The 15,543-nt window shown below is 51.9% G+C and overlaps 2 protein-coding genes across 2 annotated transcripts in view; both read right to left on the bottom strand.

Moving 5' to 3' along the window:
- UNC119B (unc-119 lipid binding chaperone B) overlaps positions 1–45 on the bottom strand; it is a 6,733-nt gene extending 6,688 nt beyond the window's left edge. Inside the window, exon 1 of the mRNA XM_041420550.1 lies at positions 1–45. This exon is cut by the window's left edge and continues 163 nt beyond it. Within this exon, the coding sequence (XP_041276484.1) occupies positions 1–45 (45 nt within the window).
- Positions 46–1,477: 1,432 nt separating this feature from the next.
- On the bottom strand, positions 1,478–13,934 carry MLEC (malectin). Its single transcript, XM_041420399.1, has 5 exons — positions 13,710–13,934; positions 10,294–10,472; positions 8,786–8,962; positions 8,569–8,626; positions 1,478–7,403 (listed from the first exon to the last, which is right to left on the bottom strand). The coding sequence occupies exons 1-5, from the start codon at positions 13,897–13,899 to the stop codon at positions 7,174–7,176; spliced, it is 834 nt and encodes a 277-aa protein (XP_041276333.1). The 5' UTR covers positions 13,900–13,934; the 3' UTR covers positions 1,478–7,173.
- Positions 13,935–15,543: the final 1,609 nt, after the last annotated feature.

Here is a 15,543-nt window from a genome sequence, read left to right as displayed (position 1 = left end):
CGGCCCCGGCGCCGCCGCCGCCGCCCGCGCCCTGGAGCCGCTCATGGCCGCTGCCAAGATGGCCGCCGCCCGCCTCGGTAGCTATGGGAGCGCGGGGCGGGGCGGGGGCCGTTGCCAGGCAACGCCGCGCCCGAAGCTCAGCAGGGCCCGCCGCGGTCGCGCCTGGATGGGTGACCCAAGAGCCTCGCACGGGCACCGCCGGCGCGGCAGCCGCTCTGTCCGGGGACGCAGCGGGACAGGCCGGCTGGGAAAGCTGAGTTACCTGGGGGAAAACAACACAAAGAACAAACTAAACCGGCCCCACTCCCGCTGCCCCCGGCCGGCTGCCAGCCCGCGTCCCGCTCCCGCCGCACCGCCCGGTCGGCACCCCTCGCTGGCCACCTGGGCTCCCGGGTCTGAAGGCGCGGCCTGAACCCGCAGCGCAGCCGGTGACACAGAGGGCAGGCAGCCCCGAGAGCCCCGCTGTTCAGGGGACGGGGCAAGCACTCTTCGGCAGCGTCAGCAAGACGATGCCATGGAGCGCACACCACGCTCCTCCTGCCCGGGGACACCCCAGCTGCTGTCCCTGGGGAGCGGGACAGCGACAGGAGCGTGTGCCCCCGGGTCAGTGTCATGACCACACACCGGAGGCGGCAGCTGCAGACATCGGACGAGTCTCCCCAGCCCGGTGCGAGGAAGTGGGGAGATCCCACTCGGAGGGACTCAAAAGTATCAACGCACGGAGGTTTGAATGTGTTTCTTCCCAAAGAGGGGCAGCCCACCAGCCCGCAGCAGGAACGCAAGAGCTGTCAAGAGTCACCTCCAGCCCTCTGGAGAACTGGGCAAGAAAAACAAACGTCTGCATCCTCCTTTTGGAAGTCCTCCAGCAGACACTGAACACGCTCACGATGACCGGAAGCAGATTTTGAGCAGTGATTTGTGACGCTTGCTGTGGCTTGTGAGCAGCACACTCCTACTACTGCCAGCCAAATGCTATTTCAAAAAAACCTGCCCGCACCAGTGCTCCTAAATCCTCCCCGCTGCATGGGCTTGGTGCCTCTATCCTGTGCCCTAAGGAAGGACAGAGCCAGGCCCTCCAGAAAAGCTCCCTCTCTGCATGGCACCAGGGTCCCCAGGAGCAGGCACCGGCAGCACAAGGCTGCTGCTTTCCCTCTGCTCCAGCCCCACCTGCCTCTGACACGGTTTCAAGCTGAAAGCGGGGCAGCCTGCAAAGCCCCAGAAAGCAGATTACATCTCTCTGGTGCTCCGGCTCTGAGCAGGAAGCAACAACCACATCAGCACTTTTAAGAGGATGTTGTACCATTCCATCTGCACCTTACCGCTCCAAACAATGGGCAAGAGATCACCAGGGCTGTAGTGGAGGCAGCAGCACGATGTTACCCAGCAGTCTGCCAGGCTCAGCCTCCCTCGCATGGGTGTAAACCAGAGGGGGTTCCTCTGCCCCCACCACCAGAAAAGAGGGACCATCTCATCCAAGTGACAATATAATTTTGTTTATTTTCCTTTAGCACACTGCTGGTTAAACTGCCAGACAGTAGATTTCAGAACATTCCCTCAGCCAAACATCCTGGGAAAATTAAAAAATAAAACTGCTACCATGTACCAAAAATAAAATAACCCACCTCCATGCCCATCTCCCCCAAACTAGTCCCTGCAAAGCCGATGCAATCAGAAATAGTATCTGTGCTTTTCACCTAGGGCCCAAGCTTGCTGCAAAACAAAGTAAAGAAGTCACTGCAAGTTGTTATAACACAAAACAATGGGCAGTAAAATAAAAAATCCTCCTCAAAAACCCTTTGTACTGGTGACACATACAGATGTAGATTTCTCCTCACACTGCTTCAGCCTTCACAGACAACTTAGACCTGCAGCTTTAAGTAGTTTGTGATGTGTCCCTGATGCCAGTGGCACAGGCCACTTCCACACATCCACGGCCAGGCACAACGGAGTGGTGGGACCATGTGCCAACTGCTGCTACCCCAACAGGACCCAAACACCACCACCACCTCTCACAGTCCTGGCTGCTGCCTCCTGGCATGGAGCACAGATCCTGCCTCTGCTCTCACGGGCTCCAGGGCTCCTTTACCAAGCCAGCTGCTCCACAAGTGCGAAAGCCCTGATGCACAAAGACCCCGAGGAAACCACAAAAAATTCAAGCCCCGCACTTGCCAGCCACTGCTTCACTCCAGAACACCAGCTCAGGAACTGCCAGTGTGACAGAACAGCCATGGTAGAACAGGAGAGCACATCCCCATTAAGTGTGACAGGGGACAACTCCAGGGCAGAGATCCTGCATTTCCTGGATTCACACTCTTCCCAGCTAAACTGGTTCAAGCTGTACTTTGCCCCTTGCCTTCCAATCTCCATCACACAAACCCTTTAGCAAAAACCTTTGATGTTTGCAAAAGATTATTCACATTTTCTAATCAGCCAGCACAGTTTCTAGGAGGATGGAAAGCACTTGTTCTGTTGACTTTTTTTTTTTCTTTTTTAAATAAAGCACTTTTTGAGAAAAAAAAAACAAACCTATCAATAACCTGCAGTAGCATCCCACCAATCAGACTGTGGACAGCATCGTCACATCCCTCCCCACCCTCATCTTCCCCACAATCTCCAAAAATAGTATTTAATATACAGCAATAAACTCTGAGCAAGCCAGAGTCCCGGAAGACATGGACCTGCTTTCACCTCTCCCATCCATCCCAGCACCTTTCAATGCTACAATACTCCTGGGTCAAATCCATTTGGATCCAAGGTGAATGCATGTGCCCCAGACCTGCTGGGCAGCACGAAGCAGGGGTGCAGCACAGGAAGCCCATCCATGTGATCACGTTTCTGAGCCTTCACAGCTCCAGCCTGGTGCGTCTGTGCCGTTGAGAATACTCCTGTGAGCCTATTTGGGACCAGCCGGTGGAGACAGACTGGTGGAACCAGGCCGACATGAAAATAGCATCCTTGAATTGTATTAGGCTTTGGCATTTGTTGTGGAGATGCAGAAGTGCCAGTAGGTAAATCAGCTCAGTGCTGGCCCAGTTCCCATTTCCCTTGGATTCTCAGCAAGGATATTTCCCTCCCCATCATACGCGCAAGAAGCAGACGGATCTCTCCCACATTTGAGCACCAAACAGAGCCTGAAACACTTGGTACTTCACAGCTGCTCAGAATCTGTCTCACACCAAGGGCTGAAGCTGCTCTCATGGCTCTCCCTCCTGCTGTTTTCTATCAGCAACAGGCTTGTTCAGCCCAGAGCTCCTGTAGCAAGACACTTCCCTGGCTGCTGCAATCCCATTCCAACTTAAAGGCCAAGGGACAAGGCACAGCTGCCTGCTCTGTTCAGACCTAAGCAGCACGGGGCAGGCCCTCAGCGAGCAAATTAGGGGTGCAGGAGCCCCCAAGCCCCACTCTGCACCCAGAAGCTGTAAGTGCCAAACAATACCAGGACCCAGCGTGACTCACTCAGCTCTGAACTGCACAGACGCCCAGGCACCAGACTGTCTGGAAGTTCTCCATCCTGCCTTCAGGCGATTTCTGGGGCAGACCAGACCTGAAGGAGCTCTTCAAGTTCTTCTATCCCCTGCTACACTTTTCTTCCGTTGACTTTAAGGGCTGAAAATAAAGATACTTGCTCACAGTTCTCTATTGCAGCTGTGACCTCCAGAGCTGGCATCTGGGGACAGGGAGACAGTCCCCATCTGATCTCAAGGGCAGGGAATGCCTGTCCCTTGAAGAAAAAGAAAAAACTCAGAAGCTCCTTAAAAAAAAAAGAAGCTCCATCAAATAGACTTTTATTCAAAGCCTGAGACAAAGGCACCAAAAAGAGAAGGGAATTCATTTGGCTTTCTGTTCACTGCCACCTGGGACACTCAAAAGGGTAAAGATGTTTAGTCACACACAGAAGACTTCAATAGCCTGGCTTAAAGGAGGGGCTGATGGGACAATTAAATAAGCCTTGAAACCACTATGTTGAGGCTGGATCCAGGCCTGAAACATCATAGACAGTGATTTTCCCTTTATTAAGTAGAAGCTTTATTAGAATTGCTATATCTGCCCCTCTCTACACAACATGAATCAAGCCAGGGTCTGTTCTGACCCAGCTCCCCACACTGCTGCACTCCATCTGCCTGCAGCTGGCAGAGGAATCAGAGCAAACAGGCTTGTCTCTGACCTGTCTCAGTTAAACAATGTCTTGCATATTCCCTCAAACACCCGTCCTGGAAAGCTACAGCCAGCCCAAATTTTTTCTTTCCCTGGTGAGGACCAGGAGCCTTGTTACACCCCTGATTCTTGCTTGAAGATACTAGACAGAGATGGCCAGGGGAGCTGGAGCACGCCATTCCCAGAAAGGTGCTGACTGGCCAGCCCCTACCAGCCTTGGTGCTCCCACATGCTTTGTCTGAAGGCTCCTTCCAAAGCAAACCTGTCAGGAGGGGATGGACCAGGAAGGAAAGTCTCATAGAACCTTAACAGGGTCAGGAACTCCCAGAAACCAGCTTTGTAGTGAGAAAGATGCACAAAACCAGAGTCAAAACAACTAAATTGAAGCCATGAAGGATGAACTGTTTCTCCTCCCTATTCTTATTCAAATAAGACAAATTCATTTGAACTGAGCAACTAGAACAAGCTAGATCACAGCCTGTACAGCTCTGCCTTGGGGCAGCTGATGGCACCAAATGGCTGCCCTGGCTGCTAGGGGAGGCAAGGATAAACTATCCTAAAAGACTTGTCTCCAGCTTCTGCACATCTAAACACACACTCTCTCTCCCATGGTAGGCAAGGTGCTGAGATTACTGGGTGAGCCACAAGAAGCTGAGTGATTCCTTGCTTCAAGGATGCTTAAATAAAATGCACCTAAAAGGCCTGGAGGAGAGCAGCTCCTTAGAGAGACGCCTGCTTTCAACCCCAGGTTCTTTGCTTAACAAATCAGCACAGTTCATGGTTCTCTAAATTGATAAACATCTAAATGTCTCTTCAATCCAGTTAGAGCAATCCCAAAAACGCTGGAGAATCCCTGCAGACACTGCCACTGAACAAATCAGAGCTCATATTTTATAATAGTTTTGAAAGTATTAGGATTTTAACGGTAGCTAGAAGATGAAGCAGACAACTTCAAGCTTACCACCTTTCATCCTAAGGTTTGTTCTTCAAGATCTGCTCTCTCTAAAGCCTGTATTCTCCTTTAACTGGGCAGGGACTCCCTTCTGTCCCAAACTAGCCTTTGTGCAGTTGGAGAGAAGATAATGAAGGTCCTGCTTGTTTTTCAGCTCACAGATACAGAATTAGGATCAGGCCTGTAGCAGTGATGTGATCAGAAAGGCAAGGTTCAGTGGCACTGCTGCAGAGAGATGCATTTTGTCACCTCCCCCAGCTTCCACTCTGGAGACCCTGAGCTGACAGCTCCTATCACAGCTTGAGGGATAAGAGGAAGCGAAGGCTTCAGCTGTCTGGGCCCAGCAGAACAGAACAGGCTGCTCCTCCAGTTCCCTTGCCAGAAACTTGGTAATTCTGCTGACCCTGCTTAGCTCAAAGAAAGGCTGAACCACTGCAGGGGATCAAACTCAGAAACAACAGCTAGGAAAATGCAGACCCAGAGAGGGAGAACAGCAGAGATCACTGCTCAGTGCCACTGCTCCAGGGAAAGACAAAACACTTCTGAAGACAACGGAGAGAGCGTGAGGTAAAGCGCTCCGTGAGCCCAGAGCTCAGCAAAAACAAAGCTGACCTGCAAAAACCCAACCCTGCCTGGGACAGATCCTGATCCAGCACAGAACATCTCCCTCCTGGTCAGCCAGAAATGCTCAACATGTCGGAGGCCAAGACTGTGGGAAGGCAGTTCCTCAGGGCCTACAGCTCTGGACCACAAGGCACAGCAGTGGCTTTCGCTCTGTTCAGCCTCTGCCAGGCAGGCACAGGCTCTGCATGTGGAAACAGAAGCTTCTTGCAGAAATATCCCTGGGGGAAGCAGGTGACCTTGTCTCCAGTGCATTGCTCATTTCCAGATCTCTCGATAGCAACAAATCACCTTGCTCTGCAGGACTGAAAAGTTGGACATCTGCCCCTTCACTACAGGGCCTGGATATGCAAAAGGCCAAACTCACTCACTGCAAACACTGACCAGCTCCACTTCTCACTGCCACAGGCAGGGCTGATCCCTACAGATGCTCCCACAGGGAGCATCCACCAGGTTGCTCTGCTCTGTCCCACAGCACAGGTTGTTTGAGTCACAGAGAAGGGAGCTCACCATTAGGAAGGTCAAGGAACAAGTCCTGAACCTTCTCTCTAGTTCACCTGATTCTCAGCTTCTTCCAAAGCAGAGGTCACTTGCTAGGAAAGGCAAAACAAGGAACTGAGCTTAAAACAAAAACTTTGAAAATAAAAGGATATTAAAGGAAACAAAAGCCATAATCAATACAGAAAACAAGTGCATCTGATCAGACGCTAACGACGTCAGCCTCTCGCAGGCTACAGCAGAATCCCTCTGCGATGGAACACACGTTGCGATTGCCAGACTAGGAAAGTCTCTCCCAACTGGTGCAGCAAATCAGGCCAGATAAATCCCTCTGCTCCTGGCGCAGCTTGCAGTCTCAGGAGGGAACTGTCTCCACAGAGGCTGGACTGGAGCCTTGGTATCCTTACGCAGGCGAGTACCATACATTGTGTTGCACACCTTCAGGGAGATGCTGAGCCAGGCTCTGTCCTCTGCAGTCGCTTGACACCCAACAGCACCACAACACTTCCACGCTCCTGGACAAAATGTGTACCCCAGCCTTGTTTTAAGAATTGCTTTCCTGCTTAAGGAACTGTATTCCACCCAGTAAAGGCAGAGATCCTACAGCACATGGCTTTCTCTCAGTGTGGGACATGGCCCAGGACTGGTAGCATCAGCTTTCATGGCCCAATACACACCCAGCCAGGACTCAGTTCACTCTTGGATGCCCCAGGGAGAATCAGAGGCTGCACATGGTGCGAAGGGGAAGGCGAGGGCCTTGCTGCTTGCTGGCAGGGGGAAGGTAAGTTCCCTCTTACCTGGACCTGCTATTCATTCCAAATGAATCATCTCTCTCTTTTTTTTTTTTTTCCTTAAATTATGAACAATATGGAGAAATTGAAAGCAACCATATTTGGTCCAACTCCTTCCCTCCCAGCCCCTGGGCTGATGCACTGTGGGGCTTGCTCTCACAATCGGCAGAGGCAGAAGAGGGTAGGAATGAAGACACCAAAGGCCACCAATATAGGAAACATGAGGCTGCTGTTGTCCGAGGCATAGGGGTTTGGTGTGCGTGGGCCTGACTGAACCCGGTTCTTATTTGCCTGTTTTTTGACACTGGAGCCATCATCATAGTCATCTTCATCATCATCTTCCTCTTTTTTCTCCAGGCCTGGGTGTGGCTGCAGCTTTGGAACATCTGTTGAACAAGACAAAAGGTTGCAAGCAGGCAGGATGTAAATTGGGAGTTCACTCGAAGCACTTCCTTCCCCTCTCCCCAGTCCAACATGAACATCAGCAAGAAGGTACCTAAGACCCCATCAAAACCACAACCAGAACACTCCAAAAGAGAGGAGTATCTTCTACCACAGAGGATCACACCACTATTTCTTTTCTTTGCAAGATAAGAGAATCCAAGGATCCAGCCTGCAGAAAAACTTCATCCTTCCACACCATCAACGCGTGCCACAGACAAGTTAATGCACAAAAGCACACTTAGAGCACACATTCAGATACTGCAGCTGCTCAGGAAGATCTAGTCAAGAACAAGCACCTGCTGCCTGCAGGACCAGCAGATACAGGTGCAAACAGGAATGGGAACAACCCTTTCCATAAACAGTCCTACTCCACACCACTGCACCGCTCAAAGCTAGAGCTGTGAGAGCAGCATGGCCAAGCCCCATGAAAATCCAGCCTTCTGAGCCTTGGGCCTGAGCTGCAGGTGCCACCTGGCCACAAGGTTCTTACCAAATCTTCAGCAGCACCTGACCATCCCATAGTAAAGCAAATTGATGTTTTGGTCAGAGAGGGAACCTAAACCCTCCTAGTTCAGGAACTAGAGGGCTTCACTTCCAGCTCACTTATAAAGAGGGTGATAAAAAAACAAGGACCCTTCCAGCACTCCCCAGCTATCCAGAGGAACTGGTACCTGGGAAAAAAATAGTGCCTTGTTCTAAGGCTGAAAAAGCAAAACAAAGCTCCAGGTAAGAAATACTTAAGCACTGGCTAAAACAGTTGTAAATTATTTGTCTGCAGGGCTGCTGCTGACATCCAAGGCCAGAGGGTATTTATCTGTAGCTATAAGCTGAGACTGACCAGACATGTTTCCTTCTCCTCTTCCCCATATTCAGGAAATTCCAAAACAAATTGATTTTTCTCTCTCCAAAATGACACAAGCTTTGTGACTTGGAGGAGAATGAGGACAGTACACACCTACTTCACTCTGCAACTGCACTCTGTGGGAACTCAGTGAAAGAAACAATTTTGGCAGATGTGGGTCAGCAAAAGCTATGATCTCATAGTCTGAGAAGCAACAGGCTGCTCTCCAAGGGGGAAGAGCCTTCTGGCTCAGAAACTGTGCTTACCTTCCACTGTTCCTTGCAGGATGTATAGGGCACAGATTTTCGGATTGTCATAGTAGCCCTAGAAAAAGGAAAAGCAGCAGTCAGTGCTGCAGCTCTGAGAAAAGGAATGGTCTCCCCACCTACCAACACCTCTCCTCCTCCAGCACACAGCTGCACCACATGACTGGGTAAGAAAGGGAAAGGGAAGATCAAGGCTCTGCCCTGAAAAGCTTATTACCTTTACAAACTCAATGTGGAGCTTTCCTGTGAATGTTGAAACCTCTCCCTGGACACTCAGTTTTCCCTTTTTGATACTCATGGGAATGATCTCATCGTGAGCTGTGCTGTGTCCAACTCTGTCAAAAATGTCCAAGTCTTTCACTACCACGTGGCCATTCAAGCGAACATCAAATACCTTCAGGGTGGAAGAAATGACAGAGTCAGAGCAGATTCAGGCACGTGACAATTGAAACGGGAACAGAACAGGAAAGGTCTCTGCTTTTTGTGCACCCAGAACCAGAAAGCATTGTAACATGTCCTGGCCCACTCCTTTGGGAAGGATTCAAAGCCCAAAACCAGCCAAGTAAAGACACTAAAGCATTAACAATGCTTCAAATACCCTGAAAGCTGCCTTCTCCTTTTAAAACAGCCCCTACATCTGCTGTTCAGACCTGAGGACAGCAAATTTTTATTCCAGTTTATTCATGCTTCTCTTTCACAACTCTTCTCCTGTCTGAAGACCTGCTCCTACCACCTTGGGGTGGCTGTGACACACCACACCCTAGGGAATGAAGCCATTTCTAACTAACAGCCTGCAGCAGAACAGAGAAGAGGAAATAAGCTGGTGAAGAACACAGGGTTTGAAGGAGGTAAAATGTTTAACTGCTAACCACATCTGTAAATTCAGAGTGAAAGTCCTCCTCAGGGCTGTAATGACTCAAACTTCACGCAGCACCTGGGGAATCCCAGCAGAACCACATGAAGGAAGAGGAACCAAAGATACCTCAGCCCTTCAGTTTAATCTGAGGCTGCTTTTTGCATCCGTTCTGTAAGCTAGCCCCACCAGTTCTGCTCCCTGAAATACTTCTCTGGCAGGAAGGCAGCACAGTACTTAAGGAGATCAGCCCTAAAGAAGCTGATGAAATCAGAGGAAAGCCAGACTAAAACTCAAACCACTCCTACCCCAATTTATCACAGGGCTTTGAGTTCTGCTTGCTTCTGTTTCCACTTCTCTATACGAGGGATTTCAAAAATGGGCAAGGATTATTCTCCTCTAAAAAGCAAAAAGCAGACGAATTTAATTCTGCTTTCAGGATCAGACTGAACGAGTATCAAGTCTTATTACATTTGCAGAAATTGTTTTGAGTAGGCTAACCCAGACCACCTCCCAGCTTCAATCTATGCAATACTTCCTCCAGCACAACTATGCTGTCAAGTCAGAAGCAAGTGTTCAAGAAAAAGGAAAAAAAACTTCTCAAAGCCAGCACATCCTAAGCAGGTTGTAAAACCCTATTGCTAGTTATGTTTAGTTGCACATGTTTGTTTGTATACTTTGAAATTAAGTTTTCCAGTCCAACTGTATATCTAGAATGTGGAAAAGAGCTCTAAAGGTTCAGAGCCTGGCAAAGGCTGGGACCTAAGTTAACTTACTCCTTCCTCCAGCATGCAAAGCAGCAGAGGTAACCTGAGCACACACAGTCTTAGCCAGGAACTCGCATCAGAGACACACAAGGTGCTATTGCTTACCTTCTGTTGAGACTGTGCAAAATAGACCTCTGCAAACTTCAACACCAGCACATAGTCACCCTCCTCTTTGATGGGAACTTCATAGCCAAAGGTTTCCTCATTGTAGCGCTCCGTCTGGTACAGAATCTGGTCTTCCGCGTTGGAGCGCAGGATTGGCAGTTTCATACCATAGTCAGAAGCTGGGTTTTGAGCACAAAGGAGTGAGAGGAAGGGTTACATTCTGAGGAAGAAACACTTTATATATTCTTGAAGTGCTTAACTTCATAAGTGGCATTAGCACTTACAGCCCATCAGACTCATCTCCCCTACTTGCTCTGACCAGCAAGCAGGCAGCACTACCAGAGCAGAAGCACAAGAAGCTAAAGCCCCAAAATCCAAGAAATGTAGGAAAACAGGTCTGGAGACCTGCTGCAGTCTAAGACACAGTAAGCTCACTTGCACCATTTCAGAAAGAAAAGCCTGTTTCAAAACCATTACACAAAGCCAAAGGATTGGTCATTGGCTCTTGCTTTAAAGAGTGAAAACACCTAGAATATTTTTATGATATTTTCACATTTCAGACTCCAAGTACAAAACTAAAACAGCTAGCATAGGACTGACTCAACTAATTGGCACAACAGATCTGAAGTTAGCAGTTGATAGCACTGGGTTTTAGAGACTCATCCCCCTCAACAAAGAACTGAGGAATGGCAGAAGGGTGAAAAGCATTAGGCATCTTACAAAGCCCTTTCTTCTCACCACAGGCCCACAATACCTGTCAGCATGAAGACGGGATGAAGGAAGCAAAAAGATATGCAAGCATTTAAAGAGCACCAGCAGCTTCATCAGCTGATGTTCTCAGAGCCACCCAGCTGAAATGGGTGCTGTCTGCAGGCGTGCAAAGAGCCCCTGAGAAGGGCCCAAACACCATGCCCAAACAGTACAACAACTGACAAAATAAGAAATCACAAAATGTGTGTCTTTTCAGTGTTTCACCACCTCTACAGCAGTCCCCAACAACTTTAACCCCACATGGTATACTACTGTATCAGGCTCCTGTATAAATGCAAACTGCACATCAAACAATTCCCCAGAGAAGCAGAGGCAGGAGGGAAGACTGTGGACACCATCCATCCACTGGCACTTCGAGCAGAAGTTGATCCAGACGAAGTTCTCTGCTGACACTTACCTCTCCCAGCCCCATTTCCATGGGAACAGACATTGCATTGGCCAAGACAAAGCAAGAACTCCTAACCCAGCACACGTTGCCAAAGACAGAGCCAATGCAAACGAGTGAGAGGAAATTAATGCCAGTTCTTAGTCTCCTGTTTCACACAGAGCTGCTCAGGCAATCTTCCACTTCTCTTTACCACTTGAACTTGGGCATAAAGACTGAGGACTCTAAACACCAGAAATACAGAGGGTGAAAAGTTTAACCTGCCCTCCCACGCAGATATTTGTGGCCAGCTACAGATTACAGTGATAGCAAACCAAGGACTCCACAGAAGGCAGCTCCTGTTAAAGGAAAGCCTGCACAGGAAGAAAGTCCTTTAATAGCCAAGAAGGTAACTGGAGAGGAAGACCTGTCACCTGCATGTCAGAGCTGTGGAAGCAAGATGGATTTTACAGCACGCTGGGTGCTCACAGAGAGCAAGCAGTACACACCAAGCTGTAACTCAACATGTTTGGCACCTGTCTATTCTGTAATTGCCATCAGCACAGTCAGTCCTTTAGGGCACAGCAGCTGAATGGAGGCTTGAAAAAAAAGGTTTTAAATTGCCCAGAGGCAGTACAGCCCAGAATTATTATCCCTAGGTCATTTCCTCCCAGTCAGCCATACATTTCTGCTATAGCCCTTACATGTCTATCAATACAGAGGAGCCCAGAGTAAATGAACAATAGTGCAATAAAAAGCCATTGAGGGAAAGGCAGCTGAGAGCTCAAAGGGGTAAAGTCTCCACTGTGCCTGGCACCACTGGCTGATGCAGGATTACTGTAACAGCCTGCTGCTCAGAGGAAACACCGCGGCCTTTCCACAAAGGAAGTGCATGTCACAATGTGCTTGAAAAAGACCCTTTTTTCTCTTCCACTCAGAAATAAATAGTTCAAGTCCACAAGGACATTCAAGTCACACATGTGAGAGGTCTATGAAGGGAAGCTGATCTACAGTGATCAGGGCACCCTGCGACTGGAACAGCAGCTTCCATGGGTGTGAAAAACCATATTAGAATTTAAATGTGACCTCCACTGTATCCAGTGTGCCCAAAAGGCTCTCCATTTGGGATGGCACTCATGCAGGACAAGCAATAACAGTTCCAGCTGTATAGCACAGGAAAATCCTCACCACCCTACATGGAAAAGCAAAGGTTAGACTCAAAAATCAACAGCTCATCTCCACATTCCACCACTCACCTGTAACTGAGAGCAGAACAGTTCAGCACAGATAGCTTTTCAATATATTAGTGAATCAACTAAGTTTTGGTACATCAAATATCAGACACATGCACAATTCAAACTGTGGTGGTCTTGGGGGAAGTAGGAAAAGGTAATCCAAGTGCACTTAGTTTTCCATCCTGTCCTAAGTGGTAGGCTGAAGATTTTAATGACTTGGTAGTTAGAGCAGCCGATGATTTCCCATCTGCCTCTACTTCTGCTCGTGTCCCTGCCCTTGAACACCCAGCCACGGTCTGGGGCATGGAGCAGACCAGCCGGCTGTACCTTCCCCCTGCGGGCCCAGCAGCGGGGATCCAGCGAGCAGCCTGTGCTCTTCGCTGTCGGATCCAGAATGCTGCAAGCATCAGCCCACCGTGCGCGACCCAGATCGGGCTGCAGAGGGCTGGAAAAGCTTGCTCCCACTGCACCGAGTGCGCTGCGCACTGGGCTGTGAACCGGCGGATCCTGCTGTAGAACACGGGCGCTTCAGTGGAAAACGGGAGAGAAAAGAGACCTGCGGGCGCACGCGGCAAGGCTGGCAGCTTGACTGCTCCCGCCGCCTTTCCAGCCGAAATCCCACTCCAACCCTCGCGGAGCCACTTCCCCTTCGGCATTACACAACCCCGCAGGCCGAGGGCAGGAACACCATCCCGCAGGGCTCATCCCGCCGCCTCTGGGGCCCCGGGCCCGCACCGCCACGGGGACGAGAGATGCAGCCCCAGCTGGGCCCGGCGGGAGAACAAGGGTGGCCGTGGTCTCGCTGGGGACAAGTGCCGGCGCTGCCTTCGGACCACCACCGTCCCCGGGCGGCTGGGGGAGAGGAGCCCCCGCCGTCCTGCGGGGACACCCACAGACCCGCCGGGACTGCAGCGGGCAGGACGGCGCCGGGGGCGCGCGGGTCCCGGACGCCGCCAGCACAGCGGGATCCCGCAGCCGCAGCGGAGCGGGACCCCGCAGGCTGTCCCGCCGAAACCCCCCGACCGCAGCGTGTCCCCCGCCCTCACCTCGGCCCACGCGGCCCTCGAGCGGGTCCTTGCGGAAGTGGATGCCGTTCACGTCCACATGGGCATCGCCGCCCGCGTTGACGGCCCAGACGACGCTGTCGGCGATGCCGCCCGCCGCGCCCCGCAGCAGCAGCGGCAGCAGCAGCACGGACGGCAGCAGCGGCGCCCCGCGCGTACCAGCGCCCACCATGTCGCGCTCCCGGCGCCGCGCCCGCCCCTTCCTGCCGCCGACAGGGGGCGGCTTACCCCGCTGCCGGGGCGGGACGAGCGCCGGCCAATCCGCGCGCCGAAACGAGAATATTAATTATCTGCCCTCCTGCCATTAGACGACCGTGGGTCGGAATCTGCATATTCATAAGGCGGTGGGCCAATGAGCGGCGGCGATGGGCGGGTTGGGCTGAGCGGCGCGGAGACAGCGGCGGGAGCGGCGCGGGGAGCCGGGTCCCTGCGGGTCGGGGTGCCCGGGACCGGTGCCGCCCGCGCAGGGAGCGGAGTGGCTGTGGAACCCGCTCCCCTAGGAAGGCGCCGCGGAGACGGACGAGGCTCCTCAGCACCGTGTCCGCAGCGGGGACAGCCCGGCGAGCTGGCCTGAGCGCCGGCGGCTGGTGGGCAAAGCCCGCCCCTCCGCGCCGCCAATCGCGGTGCTCCAGCGCAGCGGAACGCGGAGCGCGGTGGGGCGGCGGCGGGAAGCGCAGACGGAGGGTTGCCGCGGCAACGAGCGGCGCTGCGGAAGCGCGGACCGGAGCGGACCCGGTGTGCTCGGGGAAGGGGCTGGAAGCGGACCTAGGGCAGCGGGAGCTCCACCGCCGTCGGGGAAGGCTCCTCGCCACGTCCCGGTAGCTCCGTGCCCGCTGTGCTCTGGACAGCAGCTGCCAAGCCCCGCTCGCTGCCTTGGCAGAACACGCTGGTTCTCCTGTTCGCCCCTGCCATGGAGTAAGGGAATAAGTAGCTGCCGCCCGCCCGGTAAGGGGCGAAGCGGCCGGTGGCGTGCAAGCGCCTTGCACCGCAATAATCTGCCTGCGAAGCAAAGCAGGCAATGAAGGGGAAGGCGGGGAGGTGACCGTGACACTGCCAGCGGGCTGAGCTCTGGCTTGGACTATAGGAGAATATAAAATCCTGGGTTTGTTTTCTGGACGACTTTGGCAAGGTCTTGAGTGGCTGGAGTGAGATATCCCAGGGGGAGGTCGAATGAAACTCACTCCCTACACAAAGGGGGAACAAATTACTTAATGTTTGCCCTTCTGTGTGATCACAGTGTTCCTTGAGGCATCAGGTACCGGCCAGGCCTCAGGGCTGTGCTCCTGGCACCGGCTGCATTAGCAGTGGCTGCTTCTAAATGCCAGTGGTATTTTATTAATTCAAGTCTTTCGTAAAGCATCTGCTTCTATAAATAAAAACTTGGTGCTGCGGACTGAGAATTGAATGAATTTGTTGCTTTTGTAATGCACCTGTGGGCCTCTTAACCAGACCCAGCCTTGGAGAAGTGAACTGTTTGGCGGAATGCATAACCACCCACCCCCCACCCAGTCTGCTCTGCCCAGGTTGGAGTGGATCCCAAAGCATGCTCCTGCTGCTGTGACATCAGTTCTTGGGCTCATGATATAACTGGGCCAGGACAGACGGGGCACTGCTGCACTCCCACACCAGCACTGCTGCAAGGAAGGGCTTCCTAAAACTACAGGGTGCCTTAGGAAAGCACATCCAGATTAGTAGTATGAAATGTGTACACTTAGCACCTCTCCAGATTCAGCCACCACACGCTGATTCCTAGCAAATCATCTCAGCGTTACAGACCCCAGCCCTGGCAGCATCTGATCAAATCTAGGCTAATCTC

Source organism: Onychostruthus taczanowskii, unplaced genomic scaffold, assembly GCF_017590055.1.
Source record: "Onychostruthus taczanowskii isolate IOZ18803 unplaced genomic scaffold, ASM1759005v1 scaffold64, whole genome shotgun sequence".
NCBI lineage: Eukaryota > Metazoa > Chordata > Aves > Passeriformes > Passeridae > Onychostruthus > Onychostruthus taczanowskii.
Note: the sequence above shows the minus strand (reverse complement) of the source record. Positions and strands in the feature narration are given on the sequence as shown.